The 24,312-nt window shown below is 28.0% G+C and overlaps 1 protein-coding gene across 1 annotated transcript; it reads left to right on the top strand.

Annotated features, from left to right (window-relative positions):
• On the top strand, nucleotides 1-23,505 carry LOC107438793 (leucine-rich repeat protein 1). The gene is made up of 8 exons (XM_043046246.2): nucleotides 1-265; nucleotides 2,083-2,285; nucleotides 2,379-2,477; nucleotides 4,019-4,435; nucleotides 7,611-7,754; nucleotides 10,169-10,314; nucleotides 15,137-15,361; nucleotides 23,298-23,505. Exons 2-8 carry the CDS (start codon nucleotides 2,106-2,108, stop codon nucleotides 23,329-23,331), a joined length of 1,245 nt encoding a protein of 414 aa, XP_042902180.2. The 5' UTR covers nucleotides 1-265; nucleotides 2,083-2,105; the 3' UTR covers nucleotides 23,332-23,505.
• Nucleotides 23,506-24,312: the final 807 nt, after the last annotated feature.

Raw genomic sequence — 24,312 nt, 5'->3', positions numbered from 1 at the left:
GGATCTTTTAAAGTTGGTTTTCGGTTTTTGTTCAGCACATGACAGCTTAATTTGACCATCAGTCCATCAATCAAAAAGTCTATTATTTTGATTTTTGGATGGTTTTCGTTTATTAAATGTCGGTCAAAAAACGTAAAATCGTGTTTATATTTTCGTGTCAAAGAATAGATATTTAAAAATACAATATTTAAACTGATGGCTATATCAATGAATTATCAAACACTGTAATTAGTTTATTTCAGCTGAAGATTTAAACCATATTTCTGTAAGCTTGTCGAAATATTCACGTTAACATGAATAATGAATAATATTTTAGTTATTTCGTCTAAATAAGAGTATGTGTTCATGTATAATAAAATAAATTTCCTTTAATTGTTTAAATACAAAAGAAAATAATTATTTTTGTATGCGTAAAATATTTTTTACGTCGTGGCTGCTGATAAGATATATTTTACTTCGTTGCATTTTATATATTGCTGATTAAATGTCTGTAGATTCTGTTATTCATTATAATATTCTTGCATCGTGAAAATCTATTGTTTCATGTGTCTAATTTCTTTTAAAAAGCTTTGTTGTCCTATTAATGATCGTTGGCAATAGCTTTTTGTGCAGTTTTAGTGCGACGTAATTATAAGTATTATAACTGTCTAATTAGTGACAGTAATTTTTTATTTTACAAAAACAAGGCGGAACATTAACGTAGTCATTGTCCTTCTGTCAGTCATGCCAACCACAATCGTCAAAGTGCCAGACTGATTTTAAATTAGCACATTTTTTTTAATAAAAGATGTAGAGGTTTGTTCAGGGGTGTCTAAGAGTTATACCCATCAGAGTTATGCCCTCTTCTTCTTCTTTTTTTTTTTAGTTTCTTGCATTTCATTCCCTTGAAGCTGCCAAAACTTGGCCTTTATTCTGCTGATCACAATATGGTAATCTTTCCATAAAACAAGGTGGGAAACAAATTTGGACATGCATAATTTTAATTAATTTCAATGTGCTTATACTGAAAGTGTTTTTTTTTTTAATATTCAGATTTGAATTGTAAATGTAAAGAATTTTGATTCATATTTCTAGTGTACAAATGTCGAAATTAAAAAAACAAATTTGGAACAAACCCTAAGGGCCAATTACGATAAGATTCATTCTCGTATAACATTGCTGATATTTTTTTACTTAGATCCGATTGCTCTGTTTTATTAAATGGTTTCCCTGTTTTGTTTTTGTAGTATTCATAGTGCTAAGCCTTTCTCTTGCTGCCAACACGATGTAATGGTTGGAGTGCAGCAAATCGTACCATTATGGAATACAGATGTTACAAATTATTCTTTTTTCAAAATCTACAGTTTCTGCTATATCCCTATATTGATAGCTTCAGTAATTTTTGAACTGTTTCCATTCCATTTTTAGAAATAAAAGAGCATTAAACACTTACAAAATTGCAAATGTTTAATCATTTTCTAGCATTTCTTGAATAACATATTCATAAAGGCATAAGAAGTTAAAGGTTAAAAAAAAAAAAAAAAAAAACAGGAAATGAATTTGTAAAGAAATGATTTCGAATAACAAACTGGCTCATTTGAACACTACTAAAAAATTTTTAAAAAATTCTTCATATTTAAGACAATTTTTTATTCAAAGCCATTTTAAACATGGCTGAAATTTAAGCTCTCCAGCAAAGTTTGTCTCCTAAAAATTGTGAAGTAGTAACTACATTTCAAGAGTAAATTGTGGTCACTAAATTTTTTTTAAAAAAAAGTAGCTGTAGTTTGTAAGAATAACTGTATTTGTAATAAAGTAGTGGTAGTTAACTACAAAAATAATCTAGTTTTTCCAACCACTGCCTGAACAAAACAAGAAGCAATAAATTTTTACTATTCATTAAAGAAGGGCTGAATAATCAAACTAAATTGAAGTCAGTGTTAAAAGTAATACGTTACTGAATAGTTTTACATACGTTTTTATTATTAACATTACTTTTCTATATAAATAAAATATTATATAATCTCTGTCATATTTTAAAATAAGCATGTGTGTGTGTGACCATTTAATTAGGTGATTAATCTATTTTTGTGTTATTACTAGATGATAATTACAGAAATACTATAATGAAAATCACCTGTGGTGTTGAAGTAGGAAATCGCAATGCATCTTCTGTGAAAAATAAAAAACATAGTGTTGCTACTTTAGCATTATGTCCTAAGACTAAGAAGAAAGAACTTCAAAGTGATGAGGATATTTACCTCATACTTTGCACTCATCAGAGTCCAAGGGGAACAAAATACAAAGTAATTTGAGATTTTTTTAAAAAAATGCAGATTACTTTGCTTATGAAATATTTTTTTGGTGTCCTAATTTCAAAAATTTTATATTGTTTTTAGATTTTCAACAATGTAGATAAATTGTTCACCAAGTTTATCAATGAAGGAAAAGCTACAATAAGATTTAAAGCGCCTCCTCATGATGTTATTATTAGTAAGGTAATACATTTTGTATTCTCATGTGTATGATAATTTTTAGAATTTTTTTTTTTAACAGTGTTGATAAATGGTTCACTTTATTTTTCAATGACAATGAAGGAATTATATAAAATTGAAAGCATTATGCACCTTGTAATGTAATTATTAGTTATAAAGCTTTTTTTTTCTAATTCTATGTAAGTATACTTGAGTATGAAAATTTTTCTAGATTATAATAATGTTCATAAATGGTTCACTTCATTTATCAGTGACGTTAAAGGTAGTATAAAATTGAAAGCATTGTGCACTTCGTAATTTAATTAGTTAGATAATACTTTTTTTCTTTCTAATTCTATATAAGTATACTTGAGTATGAAAATTTTTCTAGGTTTTAATAATGTTCATAAATGGTTCTTCATTTATCAATGGCATTAAAGGTACCATAAAATTGAAAGCATTAAGCTCCTCGTAATGTAATTAGTTCGATACTTTTTTTTCTAATTCTATATAATACTTACTTACTGTTCTGATATTTGTCGTCAATTTAATATGTGTTTCCGCTAGAATTAATTTGCCTTCAAGAACTGTCTGGTCTTCTGGATTTGCGTTTCTTTTGAAGTTTGTATTATCGTAGTGGTCTTATTGAGTCATTGATATGAACATTTGTAACATCTATCTGAGCATTTGAGTCATCGATATGAACTGATTCATAGTTAATTCCTCTTTATGAGCTATTTTATTTCTCCGCTTTGTCTTTTCATCTACTCGTTAAGTGAGTTCATTAAGACAGTAAAAAATTAAGTTATTTTAAAAGCTGTAGAAGGAAATAATTTTTTTTTGTGCTCAAAATTTTGCTACTACAGTTGAGAACCGATTATCCAGAATGATCGGGACCATCGCTATACCGAATAACTGATTTTTCCGGTTTTCTGAAACACTACAAAACACCGTTTTTTTTTAATTGTTTATCAAACTCAACTAAAAAAATTTTTTTACAAATAGTTTTAAAAAGAAAAAAAAAACGATAAAGTAATACACATAAGTTTAATAAAATAAAAAGGAAAAAAATAATAATGAAATAAAAATATATACTGGCTTAATATAAAATGAACAATAAAAGGTAAAATGGGGAATAAAAGGGATGGACTCCTTGGTTTTCATTTTCCTCCTCACTTTCTTCTACTTCGTCATCAAAACCATCCACTCCATTTTTTACTTCATTATTTTTCATTATTATAAAATGAAAATGGAAAAATCATGTGTTTTTCCTTTCTATGCATGAGAAAGACATAATTTGAATATAATTCTGGATGGAAAAAAAATTCTTTCAAAAATTTCTGGAGAAAAGAGAAACAAAAAAATATCAAATTTGTTTCGATTATCTGGTTTTCTGATTTCCGGATAAAAGTTTCTGTACTGTAGTTATTTTTTTTCAATTAACATTGAAAAACAATAAAAAATTCAATTAAAAATTTGGAAAATAGACATCATATATGGGGCTTTGTATTGTATAATGTATATTCATGTTTTAAAAAAACTAAGTTTCAAAATTTTTTCTGTAGGCTGATCCTCTTCAATTGAAAGCTTTTCTTCATGGTGTTGGCTTAACAATCGTAGGACAGGCCAGCAAAAAAATCCGCTTCTCTCAACCTCCAACGAAGGTGGACAGACCGAAACAAAAATTGGCCATCATGAAACGAAGTGATTACCCTATCAAAAATGGATTTCCAGATAGTCTCACTTGGCTGCAAGTGCAAGGTTGCCATTTGCGTAAAATTGGTCTACATGTTTTAAGACTAAAAAACCTTCAGGTTCTTGATTTAGCCAACAATTGTTTAAAAGAACTTCCTTTAGAACTTGGTGACATCCGATTGAAAGAACTTGTTTTGCATCACAATGATCTGAAATGTTTTCCTCCTGAACTAGCAACAACAGTGCTCGGGCAGACTCTTGAAGTTTTAGACCTCACTTTTAACAAGGTTTTATGAGAATTCCTTTTATTCAATATTTGCTCTACAAAATAGCATGCTAATTGGTTCAAAGAAGTCTGGACAAAAATTGTCTCTTCTTTTAATTATATATATATATATATTTTTTACTTTTCATTGTTTCATATTAGATATAATTATTAATTGTAGATATTATTATCTATAATATTTTATTTTCATTATTTTACTGTTATTTATTATTATTAGCACATATACATCTAGCAAGTTTTGTGGATTGTGTAGAAGTAAGGAAAGGAATTCCATTTCTTTTCTTTTCTAGTGTTTAATTAGATATAGGTAATTTCCCAGCAGAAAATGAGACTTTTTTTGTCCCATATCTCTATTCAGTTATTTTTATTAAATATATATATGTATTTTTTTTTTGTGAATAACTTTTAAAGCCTTCCAATAACATTTTATAACCATGAAATTTATTATATTCTAAATATTTTGACTTACAGCTTAAAGTAAAATGTCATTTTGAGTCACGATCATGGGTGCCACTCTTCAATCCAGGGGACTGAAATCAGTCTTGAGAAAAATCATTGGACTAAATTTCATTAATATCTCTTTCCCATTTGTTTACTTAGACTGATTTCCTTCTTAAAAATGTAACATATTTTCTGTTAAAAATGAAGTTTTTTTTTTTTTAGAAAACAATGTTATTTTTCTCAATTATTGCAAAATGATGAAGTAATCATGCCACACTGCAATGACAGAATGAGATTTGTACTACTGCTGAATCTAAATTTTTTAAAATTACTATCCTCCCCAATGCATTGGCATTTTGATCGAAAATAAATAAATATTTATTTATATTTTATTATAGTGTTATAACAAAAAATAATGGTTTAGCAAAAAATAAGTAGAGATATGAATGGTTTCAGGAAAAAGTTAGCAGTTTTACTATTCAGTTATAGGTGTAAAAAAACATGCATGATTAGCAGCTATTTTTGTTTTGTTTGCTAAAAATTAATTAAATAAAAAAAAAATGTTCAAAACAAAAACAAATGATTGAGGCCATTATCAGAGAAAGGTAAATTTTGGGGTGAGTGAGTTATAAATTTCTGAAAATTCCAGTAACAATGATGTACCATATTAATTTGTGTAGAAAAAGGTTCAGTCTTGAAATTATTTTAGAGTAGCACTCATGGTTACGATAGCTCAGTGGTATTGAACTGTCATTGCAAAGGACTAGGGTTTGATCCCAGTGACTAGAAGCCCATGTGACCATAACTGTAGCTAGAATGCTTTCCTTTCAAATCATGACCCATTTTATAAATAAAAATTAAAAAGAAATAATCCCACCAAGCTTCAGATCTATGAGTACCAGCTTGTCTGAGAAATAAAGGCAGCCTGCAGGTAATGCTGACAATCGTGTTCTTGGTTTTGAAGTTGTTTTGAATAACTGTTTTGTTTCTTTGAATGATTGTGATTATCATAATAAGAAATACTTTGACTACAAAATTTGATACTGTATGAAGTAGTACATCATGAATGTGAATTGCCAATGTTCTATATTTTTATATAAAACCTATTTGAAACAGTACTCTCATTTTTATGCCAATTCGAATATATTTTTGATGTTGTTGCTCCCTAATATTAAAGCACTTGAAACTAATTCTACATTTTTTTCTTTTTTAAACTCTACATTAAAAGGATATTAATTTTATAAGATATATTTTAGCATGACACAATCCTTGCCTTTTTTTCCAAAATAATAATAATAAATAATTATAAATACATAAATATTCTTTAAGATGTCTTGTTCCAAATTCTCTTACTTTTGCTCTTAGTTGCTGTAATAGACAGAATTTTAGTTTTATAAATGCATTTTTTTCCTTTTAAAATTCTTTGAATCTGTTTTTTAGAAAACTCAAAATGAAATCATCATTAAACACTTATAAATCTTTAAATTAAACAAATATTAGTTTTTTTAGAAATGCAAAAATAGTATTTTTAGATTTTATTCAAAAACTGAGAGTGTATTTGAATTCATGTATGTACAAGGTAAGATATGAGTAGATACCACAAAGGTATTACATCAAACATAATCAGTTTAGTTTCAATATCTTACTTTCAATTGTTTGGGATTAAAATCCTTCAGGCGATAAATTGAATAACATAGAACTTATTTACCTTATGCAGATAAATATAACAAGGTCCATGATCTCTATACACTCTAGTGATTTCTTAACTATTTTTAATTTTGCTACTTTAAAAATGCATAATTTTCTTGGTGTTTCTACTATGTACTTCAAAAATAGAACTTATTACTTAACTTTTTATGTTTTTATTAAATCTTTTTTTTTAATATAATTTTTGATAAATTACTCTTCTGCTAATTTAATTTTCACTTAATAGTTCGCTTTTATTCTTTTGACATGTCAGAGTTCCCGCGGGTCAGGGAGAACAGGGAATACCTGGAATTGTCAGGGAATTTTATTTCGACTCCAAAAATCAGGGAATGGTCAGGAAAAGTTGCAATTTTTCTACAAAAACCTGGAAAATTCCTTTATTATACCTAGAAAAAAAAACCAGTCTTAAAATTGTCAGTAACAGTACTCAGTTCTTGAGATTCAAGTTAAATAATTCTAACATCTATTACAATTATTTATTGTAAAAATTTTGCATTTTAGACAAACTGAAATGCTTCCTTCCTCATATAATATTTATTTTACTTAGAAAATCTAATACTTGGCATTAGAAATGAAAGTATCAAAATTTTCTGATGAAAAATGTTGTAGCATAGATAAAATATGGTATTGATTTTCTTTGAAATTTAACTGATATACCTGGGAAAGTGAGGTAATTTTTTTTTCTGAAATTGAGTAGGAACCCTGCATGTTCTTAAAGGTGATTTTGTAATACATTTTATTATGAAATTATATTTTAACGCACCACTCGTTGACCCAATGGGAAAAATTATACTGCAATTCCCTTGCTATGCTATACTTTCCCATTGATAAAAATTATCATTGTCAAATAATTTTTTTATAAATTCAGTTTATGATTTTGAAAACAGCAGTACATTAACTATTTGACAGTAAATATTAAATGTACATATTTTTAAGAACCATTGGGTTATTTCATTTTTTAGTTTGTGTACATAAATTGTCATTTATTACAAAATTCTTATATGAATAGTTATTAAATTTTTTTTTAGATTCGTTGTCTTTCACCCTACTTTTGTCTCATGAAAAAGATCAGCGTATTGTCCCTAAAAGGCAATGGTCTTCAAAATCTCCCTCGCAACATTCATTGCTTAGAGTCTTTGAGAATGTTCAGTGCATCTCACAATGAGCTGAAAGTGAGTTGAATCCACATTTCAGTTCAAATATTCATTTATTGTATACTTTCATTTATTTACTTACTGTGTTTATTGTATTATACATAAGGAATCGTAATAAAGTGGGATTTAATGTTACTGTCCGATACTAATTAAAAACATTCTAAAATGTTAGTCTTAACGTTTTGCTGCTGATATTTTTTTTATTCTTTCAAATCCCTGAGATTAAACTCCCATTGTTATATTGATAATATTCATAGAACCATTTCTTTCACTGATCAGTGTAATCATAATTCTTTAGTTTTGATTCTTCTGGAATAACCCGTGCGTAAGGATTTATTACTAACACCATCTGTTCTCAAATCTAATTTGTTGTAGTATAGTGTGTGCCTTTGTATACGAATCATCATTATCCCCTTAACAGTGACATATATTTTAGAAAAATGCACCAAAAATGGATAAAAGTTTTGACTTTTTAATTGTGTTTTTAATATTATTATAAAAATTAGAAATTTTTTTTTATTACAAAAATAAAATTTTAAATGCAATAACTACTGTATTTATTATTTTTACATACACATAAAAAAGTAATGGATTACACACACATCTTAGTATCACACTCTTTTCCCTTGCCTAAAGTCNAATGAAACAAAATTTTGAAGCTAAATGTAATATAACTAGTACAATATAATATAAAAACAACAATATGATTTTCAATACATAAATTTTACAAATCTTTTACAGTATGGTATATCCCAAACAAGCCCATATCACGCTCTTTTCCCTTGATTGAAGTCGTAATCGGTGAAAAACTAGGACCACTAATGCCATCTATTAGGAAAATAGTGAATTAAGTGTCCTGAAGTAGAAACAACTCAGCTCGGGTTTCACAAAATATAAACATTAATTTTTAATTCAGGGATCACAAATACTGCACATAGTAGTTGCCCAAACTGGGATGGGGTTAAGGGGGAATCACAGACAATTAGTGCAACATTAAGAAGCAAACCATTCAATTTTATCCATTTTTCATTTTAGAAAATGCTTACTGGTTTACTAAAACAAATGCCATACATTATTTTTTGTGATAATTGTTGGCCCCTTGGCGAATTTTCTGCCAATCCTTTTGCACACTTATTAGTTAGTGGTTGGATTCTATCATAAATCATTCAAATATGAATTTTGATTACCACTAATTTGGTAATTGGTAAAATTATACTTTAATGTATTTCAATATCAGAACCATATAATTTTGATATATATTTTGTCCACTCAGGATGAAGTTTATTTCACAAATTTTGCTGTAAATAAACTATTGTTATTTATTCATAACTTATCGTTTTTCTTCCTAATTAACATTTGATACGCATTTAGTTTTCATCCAACATTGGCACCTTACATTTTGGTTGTAAAGAGCTGGAGTTTGCTCGAGTGACCTTTAAGTGAATAATTAAGATAAAACTGTATTGAACTTAGACTTTGAAAAATATTCACCTTTTGTTTTGATTGGGACTTTTGATTCATATTGATAAAATGGCATGACTCCAAACATTGGATAGAAGACAAAATTTAAAAAAAAATCACCCATTGATAATGATATTAAAGATATCAAAGAGGCTATAGAAAGTGTTATTACAGAAAAATTTGAATCCTTTTCTTGAATAAGAAAAACTTTGGAAGGACTAAAATTAGATTAATCTAGTGAAGCTGTTGACGCTTGAATAGTTGATTTTTACGCATCTTTGGATTTAATCAATGAAGGCGTAGAAAAGTTAGAGGTATGTCTTAAAAATCTAGTTTGATTTACATAAACCTGCTCAAATAGCTGATGCTAGTTCAACTTTGTTACATTAATGTCATATTGTTCATGGATAAAACTAGAGCTGATTCAGATAAAGATCTCGGCTTTCTAATTGATAATTTATTGAAAAATACTAAATCCCTGTAATTTTTAAAGTTGGAAACTAATGAACTAATTAAAGCTTTATTGATTAATGTGGTTGCAAATAAATTGGATCAAAATTCCTGAAAAGCTTTTGAAATGTCTAAAGATTTTCCTATAGAAGACAAGACTGGGAAATTTGTCTGTTTGCCACTAAAGAGAAAATTATCAGTAGTAATTTTACTTTCTACTAGATTTTGAGAAATATTTGTTTTTCTTAGTATAAAAAAATGTTATTAATATTATAAGATGCACTTGAGATGCAGTTTGTGATTTTGTTGCTTATGTTACTGTTAATAAACTGTTGTTTTTTGTTCATAACTTATCGTTGTTTGTCATAATTAGTATATGAAAGTTTATAAAAGTTTCAACCTATGTATATAAATTTGAAAAATAAATTGTAGAAATTCCAAAAATGTGTTCCTAAAGTCTAGGAAAGTTTAAAAAAACTAGTAAGTAACTAACATAATTTCATTGATGGCTGATTTTTCAGGTACTCCCATTTGGAATTAGAAAACTACAACTGGACAGTTTAGATTTATTTCATAATCCCTTAGATACTGATGTTGTTTTGAGGCCTATGACTCCCTGGCAATTGCCTTCTTTACTAGAATGTGCTGCATCAGCTGTTGTCACTCAAAAGTAAGATTTTTTTTTTTACAGGAAAGTGATAAAATTTTAAAGTGGTATTTACAAAAACTCAGAATCCAGGGACTTAAAAAATTCAGAATTTTTAGAAGCCAACACACTATGGAATGAAAAGTNAACCCTGTAATTTTTAAAGTTGGAAACTAATGAACTAATTAAAGCCTTATTGATTAATGTGGTTGCAAATAAATTGGATCAAAATTCCCGAAAAGCTTTTGAAATGTGTCTCATGTCTAAAGATTTTCCTATAGAAGACAAGACTGGGAAATTTGTCTGTTTGCCACTAAAGAGAAAATTATCAGTAGTATTTTTACGTTCTACTGGATTTTGCTTCTAAATTTTTATAGAAAGAAATATTTATTTTTCTTAGTATAAAAGAATGTTATTAATATTATAAGATGCACTTGAGGTGCAGTTAGTGATTTTTTTGCTTATGTTACTGTAATAAACTGTTGTTTTTTGCTCATAACTTATAGTTGTTTGTCATAATTAGTATATGAAAGTTTATAAAAGTTTCAACCTATGTATATAAATTTGAAAAATAAATTGTAGAAATTCCAAAAATGTGTTCCTAAAGTCTAGGAAAGTTAAAAAAAACTAGTAAGTGACTAACATAGTTTCATTGATGGCTGATTTTTCAGGTACTCCCATTTGGAATTAGAAAACTACAACTGGACAGTTTAGATTTATTTCATAATCCTTTAGATACTGATGTTGTTTTGAGGCCTATGACTCCCTGGCAATTGCCTTCTTTACTAGAATGTGCTGCATCAGCTGTCGTCACTCAAAAGTAAGATTTTTTTTTTACAGGAAAGTGATAAAATCTTAAGGTGGTATTTACAAAAACTCAGAATACAGGGGCTTAAAAAATTCCAAATTTTTAGAAGCCAACACACTACGGAATAAAAAGTTTAAAAGTAAACTCTTTTGCTTCTTAGTTTATTTTTTTGGTGGTATCTTTTTATTTGGCAGCAGATAAAATTTAAACATGCAGGGGCTTACAAAATTTCAGAATTTTTAGGAGCCTGCATGACAAATTAGGTAAAAGGGAAATGAAAAGTTGCATAATAGCTTTTCTTAAAAACAATTATTTTTTTTAGTCTAATATTGTCTAAAAATAAATTAAACTAATAAAATATGAGTTATACAAGCAGGGACTACAGAGGTATATGGCAAAATTCGGAAATCTGTTGCATTTTTAACAGTGGCCATTTTTCAATTAATTATTCAGGGCTGCCAACTTCAAATTTCATGGGAATTTTCTTCTAGTGGTTGTTAAGTTTATGTTTTAATGTATGTTTCTTTGTCTTTTAAATTTGATTTAAAGTTTTTTTCCACACTACTGCATGTAAATGTTTCAAAAGTTCATATGAAACATCACTTTGCTCTAGCTCTCTAGTACTAGTAAGACTTTTAAAATGTTGACATTGACAAAATTACCAAAAATTCCTCAAGTTATAGTTTTTGACCACTTGTCATGTCCCTCACATACTACTAAAACAAGAGATGTAGGAGGATAAGATTTTTATTTGTAGGTTTAAATTTCCAAATAAACTACTACACTACTAAACTTAGTGGCACGACAGCCCATAGAGGGCCAAGGCCTACTGTGCCAGTGTAATGAGAAATACAAACTATCCGTATTTATTCTGTGATCTAATAATTTACGTAATGTTGTGCCAATAACTAAATGCTATCTATAAAGAATAGTAAGGAAAGATAAATATATGTTAATTACCTACTCGCAAAGTATATTACACAAAGATATATGCTAATTTCTTACCCATTACATACATTTCTTCTGCTCTGCTCTCTGATGTATCATTGTACAACTACTGAAACAGGTATAGTTTGCCTAAAGTAAGAACTCTCATAACAATTCGTCTGGACCCTTGGCGGTGACTATGGTAACGAGGTATAACTATTTTAAGCAGGGGTGTGGGGTCATTGTTTAGGACAGGTTTCGGCTCGGGTTGGTGAGATAATGGGAATCTTTTTGTTCGGTCTATTATAATAGCCCTAAAGTGGATTTGGTGGGGGGAGGGGGATTCTTGCTCTCTCATGTACAAATCTGCTGTGTTTTGCAAGTTTCTCAAATTTAGACTTCATTTTCTGCCCTCTGAAATCAAACAGAAAAATCTTTAGAGTTTTCGATCCCAGGGACAGTTAAAGATTGCCAAGTTTTTCCCTAATAACAAAAGAAAATTTTAGTCCTTAAACTTGACTTGGGGATCCTTCACTAATTACTTATTTTCATGTGTGTCCCCAGAGCAGTAAATAATCACAAAGCTTCATCTCTTCAAAATTTTCTTCTTACATTTAATAAGAATAATTATCCATTTAATAAAGATAAGAAATAATTGAGATTTTTAATCCTAAGAATTTTCACAAGAGGGACTATCCACCAATTGCATAAGATTTTTGTAAACGTTATTGTACTTCGTAACTATTTTAAATGCAGCAAAAAATTTTATGTTATTCATATTTGTTATTCCAAAAATCTTTAACTCCATTAAAAGGAAAAATTTAACTATCTTAGATTTGTTAAATATTATAGTCATAGGTGCCATATAATAATTTAAAGCAAAAAGTTTAACTTCTATTCTCATTGTATTTACATTTCAAGATCATTTACATTTTTTTTAATCATTTCATTAAAAAAGTACTGAACCAACTAGCAAATTTTAATAAAAATTTGTATTTTTATATACATTTGTAAATTACTTTGTAAATTATTAAAGTTTTCTTGGCTTGCTTAATTTTTTACATGCCTTTGATATTAATCTTGTAAATGTTTTGTTGAATTAGGCTTTTATTAATAACTTTTATTTAAATCTAAAAAATACCCTTTATAATAATAGTTTAATTAATTATAATTTTGAATTAAATTTTTTTGCATAGTTAAGTAAAGTAATTATTAATTAAAAAAATATAATGAGCCACTCAATATTGCATAGATTCAAAATTGTGCATTAATTGTTTCTATGGTGGTTGATATAATCAAGAAAAGAGATCTTTGTCAGAAACTAATTTTTTATTACGATCATGTAAAGTTTTTGAAAATTATTTTGAATTTTGTTAATATATATATGAAGAACTTTAATCAAAGGGAAGAAAATTCTTTTATTGTATCCTAATTATATTTTTTTAAAGTGCTTCAAAATATTTGAATGCTTAAAAAGTGTTTAAGGTGCATTTGTTTCGTTGAAAAATTTGGCTATGCACTCTGTATATAGTAGTATATACATCTTAAAATTGCGCTAATGTGAATTTTTTAAATGCTAACTTGTTTATATTTTGTTATTGTAATACTGATTACTGATAGATAGTTTGGAAAATAGGCACATCTGCCCACTTTTCTTATTTTTTAATGGGCTTTTGATTGAAATTTTCCACAGTGCATTTATTTAAAAAATGGTCTGCTAAGCAGGTTTATTGTTATCATTTTTCTCCTTTTCTCTTTGGGGATACGCACCCCATAAATGCTATCTTGGTTAGATTTATGCTGGTTAAGTGTTTTTTTAAAAAAATTTTTAAATATTGTATTGTATTAGAATGTATCGTACATATACATAATCATTTGCATTTATTTATTTTTTAATTTTAAAATTAAATTAAATTATTATCGTGTGAGGCAGCTTTAAAAACTACTCAAACTCAAAAAAATAATAACACAAATTGATTAAGTCCGGAAACCTTAAAAGAACCGAAATCTTAGGAGAAAATAATTTTCTTAAACAAAATCGACTACAAAAAAAAAGAAAAGCGTCTGCTCTCTGTAAAAAACGGTTCACAATGATCAAGTCATTTTCGGACCATTTTTCAGCTGATTCCACTCTATTTTTTTCAAATTCTGAAAAAAGTATGCATAAAACGCAAATTTTAAAATTTAGTCAGCAAAATTAATCTTAATAAATCAAGCAACAAAGAAAAAAAATTTTTTTTTTGTTGCTTGATTTATTACGAATCGATACATTCACATCTTTTACTGATCATTTGTTCGTTGGTTAATTATCGTTTTCTATCTATTTCCCCCCTCCTAATTCTGAGATTTTTATTCTTTTAATACGATACACGAATTTAATCTGACAAATTACTTTTTGACTTGCTCTGTTCACAGCAATTCTTTTTAATTTTTGAGGGGCATTTCTATTGTTTTTCAAATATTGATGTTTAAAATACAATGTTATTATGACACACGTAGAATACCGAGGTATCACTTTTAAACACTCAATTTGAAAAATTATTTTAAGTAAAAAAAAAATAATAAAAAAAGCGCTATAATTTTGGTTAAAATTTCAATCTATAAAAAAACTACGCTGGTAAACTATTAAGAATTTTTTGCATCTTTGAAGCTAACTATCACCCCTGGTTTTAAAGTATTCTAACTTTATCTGTGTGTTTTAAATGTACAGCTAGAGCCATGGTGGCTCAGGGGATAGAGCACTCGCCATCCAATTAAGTGAACCAGATTCGAATCCCTGTGATAGATGGTCGATGCGAATTCCACATCCGCCTTGCACTGACCACAGTACTGACGTAAAATATCCTCAGTGGAAGACAGATTATGGGTTAGAGCCCCCCTGCCGTCTGGCTAACCCGGGGTTTTCGTGGTTTTCCCCACCATGTAATGCAAATGCGGGTAAATTTAATCAAAAAGTCCTCCACGNAGTCACAGTAGCAGTGATTTTTGTCACAGTGACAGTAACAGTGACTTGTCACAGTGACTGCTCCAGTCACTGTGACAACTTTTTGGTTGGAACAGGCTGTCACAGTGACTGCTCCAGTCACTGTTACGTTACTTTCGACTCATCTCTATTTCCTACACAGCTGAAGATCTACCTAAGAGTCTTATTGATTACATAACTGAGCAGTGTCCCTGTCCCTGTGGAAAGAAAGTATTTCGAAATGTATACTCGTCCTGTATACTCGTACTGGATCTGTACAAATTAGCTTCAACAGTAGTTTATATTAACAACACAAGTCGTTTTAAAGTTCCCCTCGAAGTCTATTTTTGCTCAACAAAATGTTGGAAGAAGTAAGTGCATTCATTATATCGTATCTCTTAAGGAAATATAACTCAAAATCAAAAATAGTAACTTCTCTCACAATTTCTTATCTACTGTCTCTCCTGATTAAAATTACGAGTTTAAAGTTAGTGTCACATAAATTTGATCTCTCTTGCATGAATAATAATAAGTATATTTTATGCTAATGAATGTTATACAGCTGTGAGATTTTTAATGATGAAACTTATAATAATTGCTCGTAACACGCTGAAGCAGCATGCCATTTTTAAAGCGGTACTTTTTTGCACGTTTATCAATACCCTAGCAACAAAATAACTTGGGCCTTCATTGGACCGATATTCACAAATCTTGGTTCATTACAGATTCAAAGGCCCATTATTTCTCTGATATTGGCCTGATATAGAAATGTCCCTTTCATCCAATATCAGCCTTATACAGAATTGTCAGATTCACCCAATATTTTATATTTATTATTCAGCCAATATATGCCTTATATTGGCTTTATATAGGTCGTTATTGATCCTATATAGGATTATTATATTAAAAAACTAGACATCCCGATATTGGTCCCTGGGTGCATGGTCATATAGGACCTATATTGTGCCAATTGTATGCCCAACTGGGGCCAAGGTGAAATTGTTGCTATGGTAATATTCATCGATACTAATCTATAAGTTTTAATAAATGTTTTTTTTCTCAGTTAAATGATTTCTGAAATATTTTTTGCAATGTACAGTCGGACTTCTATTTAACGAACTTCCATTTTGCAAATTTCTCTTTTTTGCTATTTTTTTTTTTTGAGGAACCAAAAGCATTTTGGAAATTTCTTTGTAAAATAACTTCAAAATAGCGAAGTCAATTTTCTATTTTACAAACTTTTAAGATCCACTTTCCCTATTACCCAAAATATTTCAGAATATTTCAAACTTGTTAACTCATTTTATGGAGGAAATGATCTAGAATTGATTTTCACAGCCCTTTAGAGAAAGCAGTAAATTCCCTTTTTGTTTGCATTTCATACAGGAATCCATGCCGAAAGTCAATTTACGAGAAAGCATAACAGAAATTTCTAAAGCATGGCACTGTTATGTTACAAATCGTACTATTCGTAACAGTTTTGCTAAAGCTGGATTTTTAGTCATCCCGGAGAATTTGAAAAGTGCGGAGGACGAGGATTCCATTCCTTTAGAAGAACTTAAAAGGTTAAAAAAATAAGGGCACAGCTAAGAGTGAACCATGAAATTAATGATGATGTAGGATTAATGATATTCTTCTTATTGATTCTGTGAAGCTGCAACCACAAAAACATTAACTGAATCAGATATTTTATACAATGTGAAAAATAAACACAATACAGCAATAAATTGTGAGGAAGACGGAAATGTTGAAGAAATCACCAAAGTTTCGTATGATAAAATGTTAAAATCATTTTAAACAATTCGATAGTAGATAATAATTTACAAGATAAAGGTGTATCAATTGCTATTTTAATTATGTCTAGTGTTTATGAATTTAAAACCTGTTAAGTGTTGTTTAAGTATTTCAACTGATGATTTTCTATTTAACGAATTTTCCAGNCAATTCTTTAGTAGATAATAATTTACAAGATAAAGGTGTATCAATTGCTATTTTAATTATGTCTAGTGTTTATGAATTTAAAACCTGTTTAGTGTAGTTTAAGTATTTCAATTGATGATTTTCTATTTAACGAATTTTCCAGATAGCGAACTTTTTATCAGGATTTAACAACTTCGTTAAATAGAAGTCCGACTGTATTTGTATTTACTTAAAATTGTTATATAACAAGTCTAGTTATTGTTAATTTCAAAATATTTATTGTGATTTATTTTTAGTTGCTTTAAAACATTGTTTCAGATTTAGCCTTAAATCTAAGTATTCATCAGTTTCACTGAAATTTCTTCGTTTGAGTTTAAAGTATTTAGTTGAATTTAAACTTTGCAAGAAATTATTGTTCATGGAGAATTTTTAAATAAAAATTTAATTGAACTAGTCTAATTAAGAACATTTTAAATAAAATATAATTTGGTCATTTGTATTATAGCATTTTTATTTTAAATTTTTTTTCATCAATTATTTTATAGGAGACAAGTTAAATATTTTTAAATAAATATTTTTTATTTTACTTATTAAAATAATATTATTACATATTAAAATAATATTAGCTTCCTGTTTTACTTGACATGTTTTCACTGCATGAGATTTTTTTAAAGTTTCTAATTTATTATTATTTTTTTTTTAAATTCAAATATTCAAATTCTTAACTTTCGTTTTATAAAGCTAATACATTTCTTTATACTCTTGAAATTTGCATTGTTGTTGCTGTCTAACCTTAGGAATCCTAAAAGGACAGTAAAAATAATCCTAAATAAATCAAAAATAATCCTTAGTTAGGATTATTTTTCATTCAGGATTATTATCAGGAATGATGCATTTCCTCCAAAGTGAAGACCATTCCAGAAGAAATAAATTTCTTCTAATTCAGATGGAAGAAACTTTTTTAAAAAGAAACATCAAATATAACAGTTTATAATTGCAGTCTTGTTTAGATACTATTTAATTAAATGNATAATCCTAAATAAATCAAAAATAATCCTTAGTTAGGATTATTTTTCATTCAGGATTATTATCAGGAATGATGCATTTCCTCCAAAGTGAAGACCATTCCAGAAGAAATTAATTTCTTCTAATTCAGATGGAAGAAACTCTTCTTTAAAAAGAAACATCAAATATATATATAATAAAATATAGTCAAGCTTAATTTATATTTATATAAAGAGCTGTTAAAATACCATACTTAACATATACACTTTTGCTACTACGAATAACATACGAATTTTTATAATCAAATTATCTTCAGTATGAATACTCTAACAGACTCTTACATAATATAGTATGTAGATTTTTGTATAAAACTCTAAAAAATAAAGTGAAATTAGTATAAATAAAATTAGTATATATTAGTATATATATTATGAAATTGGTATAAATTATAAACGATAAAAGGTTGAAAACTTTCTGGTACTATATTAAATTTAATTAATTTAAATTGCTTCTATAAAACTTATTGCTAAACAATTATATTAGTTGTTTTTAGTTTCTTCCTGCGTGGTTGAAGAAACAGGTTTCTTCCACACAAAATGACAACTTTATTTTTATAGATTTTTTTTAACCTCCGTCTTGTTTTAAATAGCATTTTGCAAGCTGTAATGCCCAGCCACTTAAATTATGATTTTTGTTTTGTTTATTTTTTTATCATATTATAAATGTTGAATAAAATTGCAGGTATGAAGGACAAGAACTCATCTGATTGCTGATACTCATAAGAGAAAACGAAAATATTTAATTTATCGGTATTCTTTGTTTTTTTTAAATTTTTTGTAGCTGTATTAAATGTGTATTTTTTATAAATAAAATTACAAAAATAACATATGTTTCGGAAATATTTTTTAAAAATATTTTGGAAAGATATTTATAAGCAGTTTTCAAAATAAGGAATGCTGCCACAACTAAAATAGTGTCTTGATAAATTGTAGTGAATTAATTTTAAAATAGCAATCTTTTTATGCCGTATTTCTTTTTGTTCTTCAAAATGGAATTTTTTTGAATGCCTAACTGTACAAAAAATTTTGCAATTTATTTATAATTTTATAATGTATTGAATATATTGAATTATATTCTACCAAAGCTTTTAAAAATTGCAAGATTTGTACAATTGCCAAGTTTAAGCTCTTTTCCCATTTAAACATCAATAATTTATTATGCATATGTTAACTAAAAAAATATGTTGCATACATAACCAGCTGTCTTTAACAGAACAGGCAATGCTTCAAACTGGTTTAAATTATTGTTTGATGACAAAAATAAAATAAATGTATTTACACGCAGTCATGTTTGAAATTTAATTTTCTTTAAACAAAATAATGTAAATAAAATTAATTTTATGATTGGTTTCTAAATTTCTTGATTAAAAACTTCATTCAGCTCAAAAAACAGTCGACATGTTTCAAGTGCTCAAAAACAGATGTCCATTTTCAAGACTTGCCAAATGTAAATGAGAAGAAACAAAAATGATTTGAAATGTAAATTGTAAAGTGGGAATGCATTTTACCCTCATTTGCTTCTCTCTGCTAATGTGGTTTTTATAGTTTTGTTTCTCACCTTTAATTTTCCATTTTTCTTTGGCATTTTTTACTTTTTATATTTTAATTCACTTTTGTGTCTTCTCATTCATGACATGTCTTGAAAATGGGTGTCTATTTGTGAACTCTTGAAGCATGTCAACTGTTTTTGTTTCCTCCTATTTATATATTTTTCAAGCTAAGGAAGTTTTTAATTGGGTAATATGTTATTGCTTCAGTTTCTTTGGATTATTTATTTAATGTTACAAAATTATTGTTAGATACTTATCAGGAGCTTGATCAATTATCATAGAACCAAAAATTTGATCTTTGGCATTTTTATTAATTTAATTGCAACTGGTTCCAATTTCTATGAAGATTTTTTTATAAAGTAAAATTGAACTTTTATAAAATTGTTTTAAAAATGGAATGATCAAAAGCAATACAATAATTTTCCCAATCTCATAGAAGGGGAGAGGGTGTGCTAGTGTGGACAGCTGGCATAATTCTGTCATTTATGGGCCAACATTTCTCTAAAAATTTTGTCAGATTCTCAAAACCTGATCAAAACATGTTTTGTTAAATAGCAAATTTTAAAACAAGGTTTTTATGAAGAAAAAGCAAATTATGAATTTGTTTTTTAATAGCCACTTTATATTATTTTTATTCGTTGTTTTTCAATAATAGGAGATGGTCATTCATGAATATGCAGATTGCAAGTTTTATGTCACACTTTTTCAGAATATATTTCAACCCCCTTGTCACAAAGTGTCAAACTTCACTATACGTTCTACCCCCTTGTCATGTGTCACACTATTTCATACAGGGCTCTCAACTATAACACATTTTGCAAAATATTTTATAGAGTAGTATACAATTGGAAATTAAAGCTTTCTCAGTTTTTGGTAATTTTGCCAACATTTTAAAAGCCTGACCATGAGGGAATTGTAACAAAATGGTACTTATATATCATATAAACTTTTAAATCATTTGCATTTCGTAGTGTAGAAAGTAACTAAATCAAACTTACAAAGCAAAGAATGTTACATTAGAATGTAAAATCCAGTCTGTGTCTGCATTTTAATTAAGTAACTAACATTTTAAGTTAAAAATAAATGCAATAAAATAATCTTTTTTTTGAAATTTCACAACTCTGATTTCCTCCCAGAAAAAAATGTTGATTTGTCGTGAAGAACTGCATAATCATTTCACTGACATTATCATCAAAGGCTCGACAGCCCAGGGTGGGCCTTGGCTTTCTCACGAAGTTTTTTCCCCATGCTAACCTTTTTCCTGTTAGCGTTTTCCAGTTATTAGTTTTTAAGACCAAAAGGTCTTTTTCTAGGCCAGCTATCCATCTCAAATTTCGCCTGCCTCTATTTCGTCTGCCAACTGGTCTTGCATTGAAAACTCTTTTTGTGGTATGATCTTCATCTATTCTGATAATGTGACCTGCACATTTTATTCTTTGTTATTTAATGAAGTTAATAATGTCAGGTCCATTACGTGAGTGACAAAGCTCTAAATTTGTTCTTCTTAGTCACGCACCATTTCGCTGACTATTTTAGTGATAAATAAACAGTCTGGAGGTTTTAAAGTCTTCCTTCCTATCAGAATCTATTCCTTCCTATCTTTTGCCTACACTATCAAAAGTATAAATTTTATTCAATTTTTGATTGTTTGCTACAAGGGGTAATCACAAGATATAAATGATATTAATAATAAGAGAGCATTGAAATAGCCTTATCACACAGAGGAATATTCTGCCAAATTATCAAGAATAAAAAAATAACATGAGTGCTTCACGATTTATTTTGAGAAAAGTGACTTGGCTACTATTTTCTGTCTATTGCTAATACTATGAGTGCTAAAATAAAATGTCAAAAAAACTGATAAAACAAAATTTTTTTTTTTGAAATTTTTTTTTGCAATATGTTACTTACCCTACAAAGATGCCAAATATATAAAAATTTCAATTTCGAATTTTTTGTCCCTTAGGTTGATTTTTCAATTGCACGGCAGTATTCATCACTTGTGATGTCTTAACCAATCAGCGTTTGTTTTTTATTGCATCACTTATATAGACTTTCTTGGACAATTTAAATGTCTCATTAACTAAATAAACAGGTAAAAAGCAATTCTATTTTCTTTAGGAAAAAGTTTTCAGTAAGTTAGGACGGAAAATAAATTTTTTTATAGAGGTGCTGTAACTGTTCATTATGTACAAATGTGTATTTATTTTGTTGAAAAATAGCAAAATATTTAATTTGCTTGTTATAAGTATACTTCTCTACCAAAAAGGCACAACACTTATAGATAGCTCCACTTTTGATTTGCATTTTTTTTTAAAATTAATCTATCATATGTTAAAGTAGAGAAAGGTCTCAACATGGCAACTCATATTGAGCTTTTTTTGATAATAATGTGAGTTGATGATATAAACATTGTTAAGGATGTACGTTCAAGGTTGAATTAATTAATTTTGAATTTTACTTGCTTTTTAAGTCAAGGTTGGAATTTTGCCTGGAAGAAGCCTGTTTATTCCAGGTCTCCGGGGAAAAAAACTGGTCAAAATGAACTGAGGAAACTAAAGATGCACACTTCAATTGTTTAGTAATAAGTTTAGTACACAAATGTTTAAAGTTTAAAAGAAAATTAATATAGTATCAGATTGTTAAATGATTTTCACATCTAGTACTTTCTAAAATAACTATTTTTACATAAATTTAGGTTTATACAAAATTTTAAAATCAATTTATCAATTGTCAGTTAAAGCATGCATTCTTAACAGTTTTTAATGTAAGAATTAGTATACTATTAATGATTGTAAATTCTATTGCATTATTGAAATTTGGTTGTGATATTTTAACAGTTCTTTATAAAATTAGGTTTGCATGAGACATTAAAAGAAACTATAATTGGTTTAAATTCTTAAAAAATTCATTAAATTTATTAATTTTTTCTTCTTCTAATTGTTGCTCTCCTTAGTTAGAAATAATGTATCAAATAGTTGGAAATCTATTCAGTTATTTAAATTCAATCAGCAATTTTACATGTTTATTGTTTTAATATTTCCTTTTTGCAGATGCTTGTACCTTTTTTTCCCCTCATTGGGTTTGAAGATTTCTGTCTCTTAAATGACAATTTAATTATTTTTTTTCAAAATATAAAAATTTTTGTGTCTTAAGCAGAAAACAATTGAGTGTTGATCTAGTGACGAAATGTCCGTTTTCAAACTTTAAATAAAAACACACTATCAGCATGCAGAGTAAAAAAATTTTTTAACTCTAGAACTTTTATAGTGGCGATTAAAATATAAATATTTCTTTATTTATGAGATTTATTGACTGATGTAGTTTATTTCATGTTTGTATAAAAAGAAAAAAGAAAATATTTCTTTTATGTATTAAAAAAAAGAGACCCTATATGAAGAATTGGATTGTTGTTGTCCGCTATTAAGGCATCGGGGTTGCGATTATTCTTGTTTTCCAGTGGTGCCATCTATGGCCAATAATTAAAAATTTGATTGACAATATAAAAAAACACCAATATGCATCAATTCAATATAATTTTTTTCAAGGAAAATTGATTTTTTACCCTTATCAGACCACTGCATGACATTTTCACACATATGATGGCTAACATCATTTTTATCTCACTTATTTGCAATAAATTTAATTGTAATTAATTTTATTAGTATTATTTGATGGGAAGTAAAATATTTTTGGATCATTAAGGGTTATAACCGTGAACATCTAGTATGTGTTTTATATTACCTTCACTTTTTTTAATTTTCTTTTATTAGATTCTACAGCTTCACTGCTAATCAAAGGAACTAACGACGTCATCTGCATTTAAGAGCTGAAAATTTTCTATTTCAAGCTTTACAATATTCTCATAATTACTTTTGGAATGGAGTTACTTTCATCGGGAAGCTTCTCATATATAGTCACATTGTTAAAAATATTTAGTCATTTTTGTTGAGTTCTTTTTTTCCTCTTTTTGATTTATTTCTATTTAGGTNTAATAATAAATTAAATATAGGGAGGGGGAATTTAATCATAAAGTATAGCCTACAAGAAGCAAACTCATAAAAGTCAGCAAGCCCGGTAGTAATTAGCTAACATGTTAATTATAATCTTTTATTTTAAATTTATTTGAGTTTCTTAAAAATATATATTATATATATGTACACAGGATGCAACTCTGTTTTCAGTTTGTTATAAAACCTCATGTCTGTAATAACTGCGTTTGTAATTGATTCCTTTTATACCTGTAACCACAGATTGTGTATGTTAAAATTGTCTTAGATATAGTTCGTCTCAAGTAAGAACTCCCCTGGTCATTTCGGTGATTCGTTACAATAGCCTAGACCGGTGTCTTGGCTATTGTAACGAGGTATAATTTCTTCAAGTAGGGGTGTGGGGTCGGCAGAAAAAAAATATTTTTCTTCGGTCTATTGTGTTAGCACTAGAGGGCTATCCTCTCTAAAATGCACTATTCTTGTTTCCCTAGCAGCAGACGGCCTTAGACTTTGTGGTGTGGGGAGTTCTTACTGTAGACAAACTATACACGCAGTATAAGATGGTGATACAATAGGTGAAGTAACAGGGATTTATTCTCTCTGGATGTCCATTTTTCATACAAAAGGGGGCAAACAAGTTGTAAATATTCTAAACTACTTTTTACAAAGATATGTTTGCTCTTTACTAATTGATTTTTTTTAAATATTTTATATTCAATGCTAAATTAATTTAAAAAAAATTTTTTTTTTCTTTGAAGATAATTTTTTTTCTTCTTTATAACTCATAGTAGTTATC

This window comes from Parasteatoda tepidariorum, chromosome 2 (genome assembly GCF_043381705.1).
Source record: "Parasteatoda tepidariorum isolate YZ-2023 chromosome 2, CAS_Ptep_4.0, whole genome shotgun sequence".
Lineage (NCBI taxonomy): Eukaryota > Metazoa > Arthropoda > Arachnida > Araneae > Theridiidae > Parasteatoda > Parasteatoda tepidariorum.
Note: the sequence above shows the minus strand (reverse complement) of the source record. Positions and strands in the feature narration are given on the sequence as shown.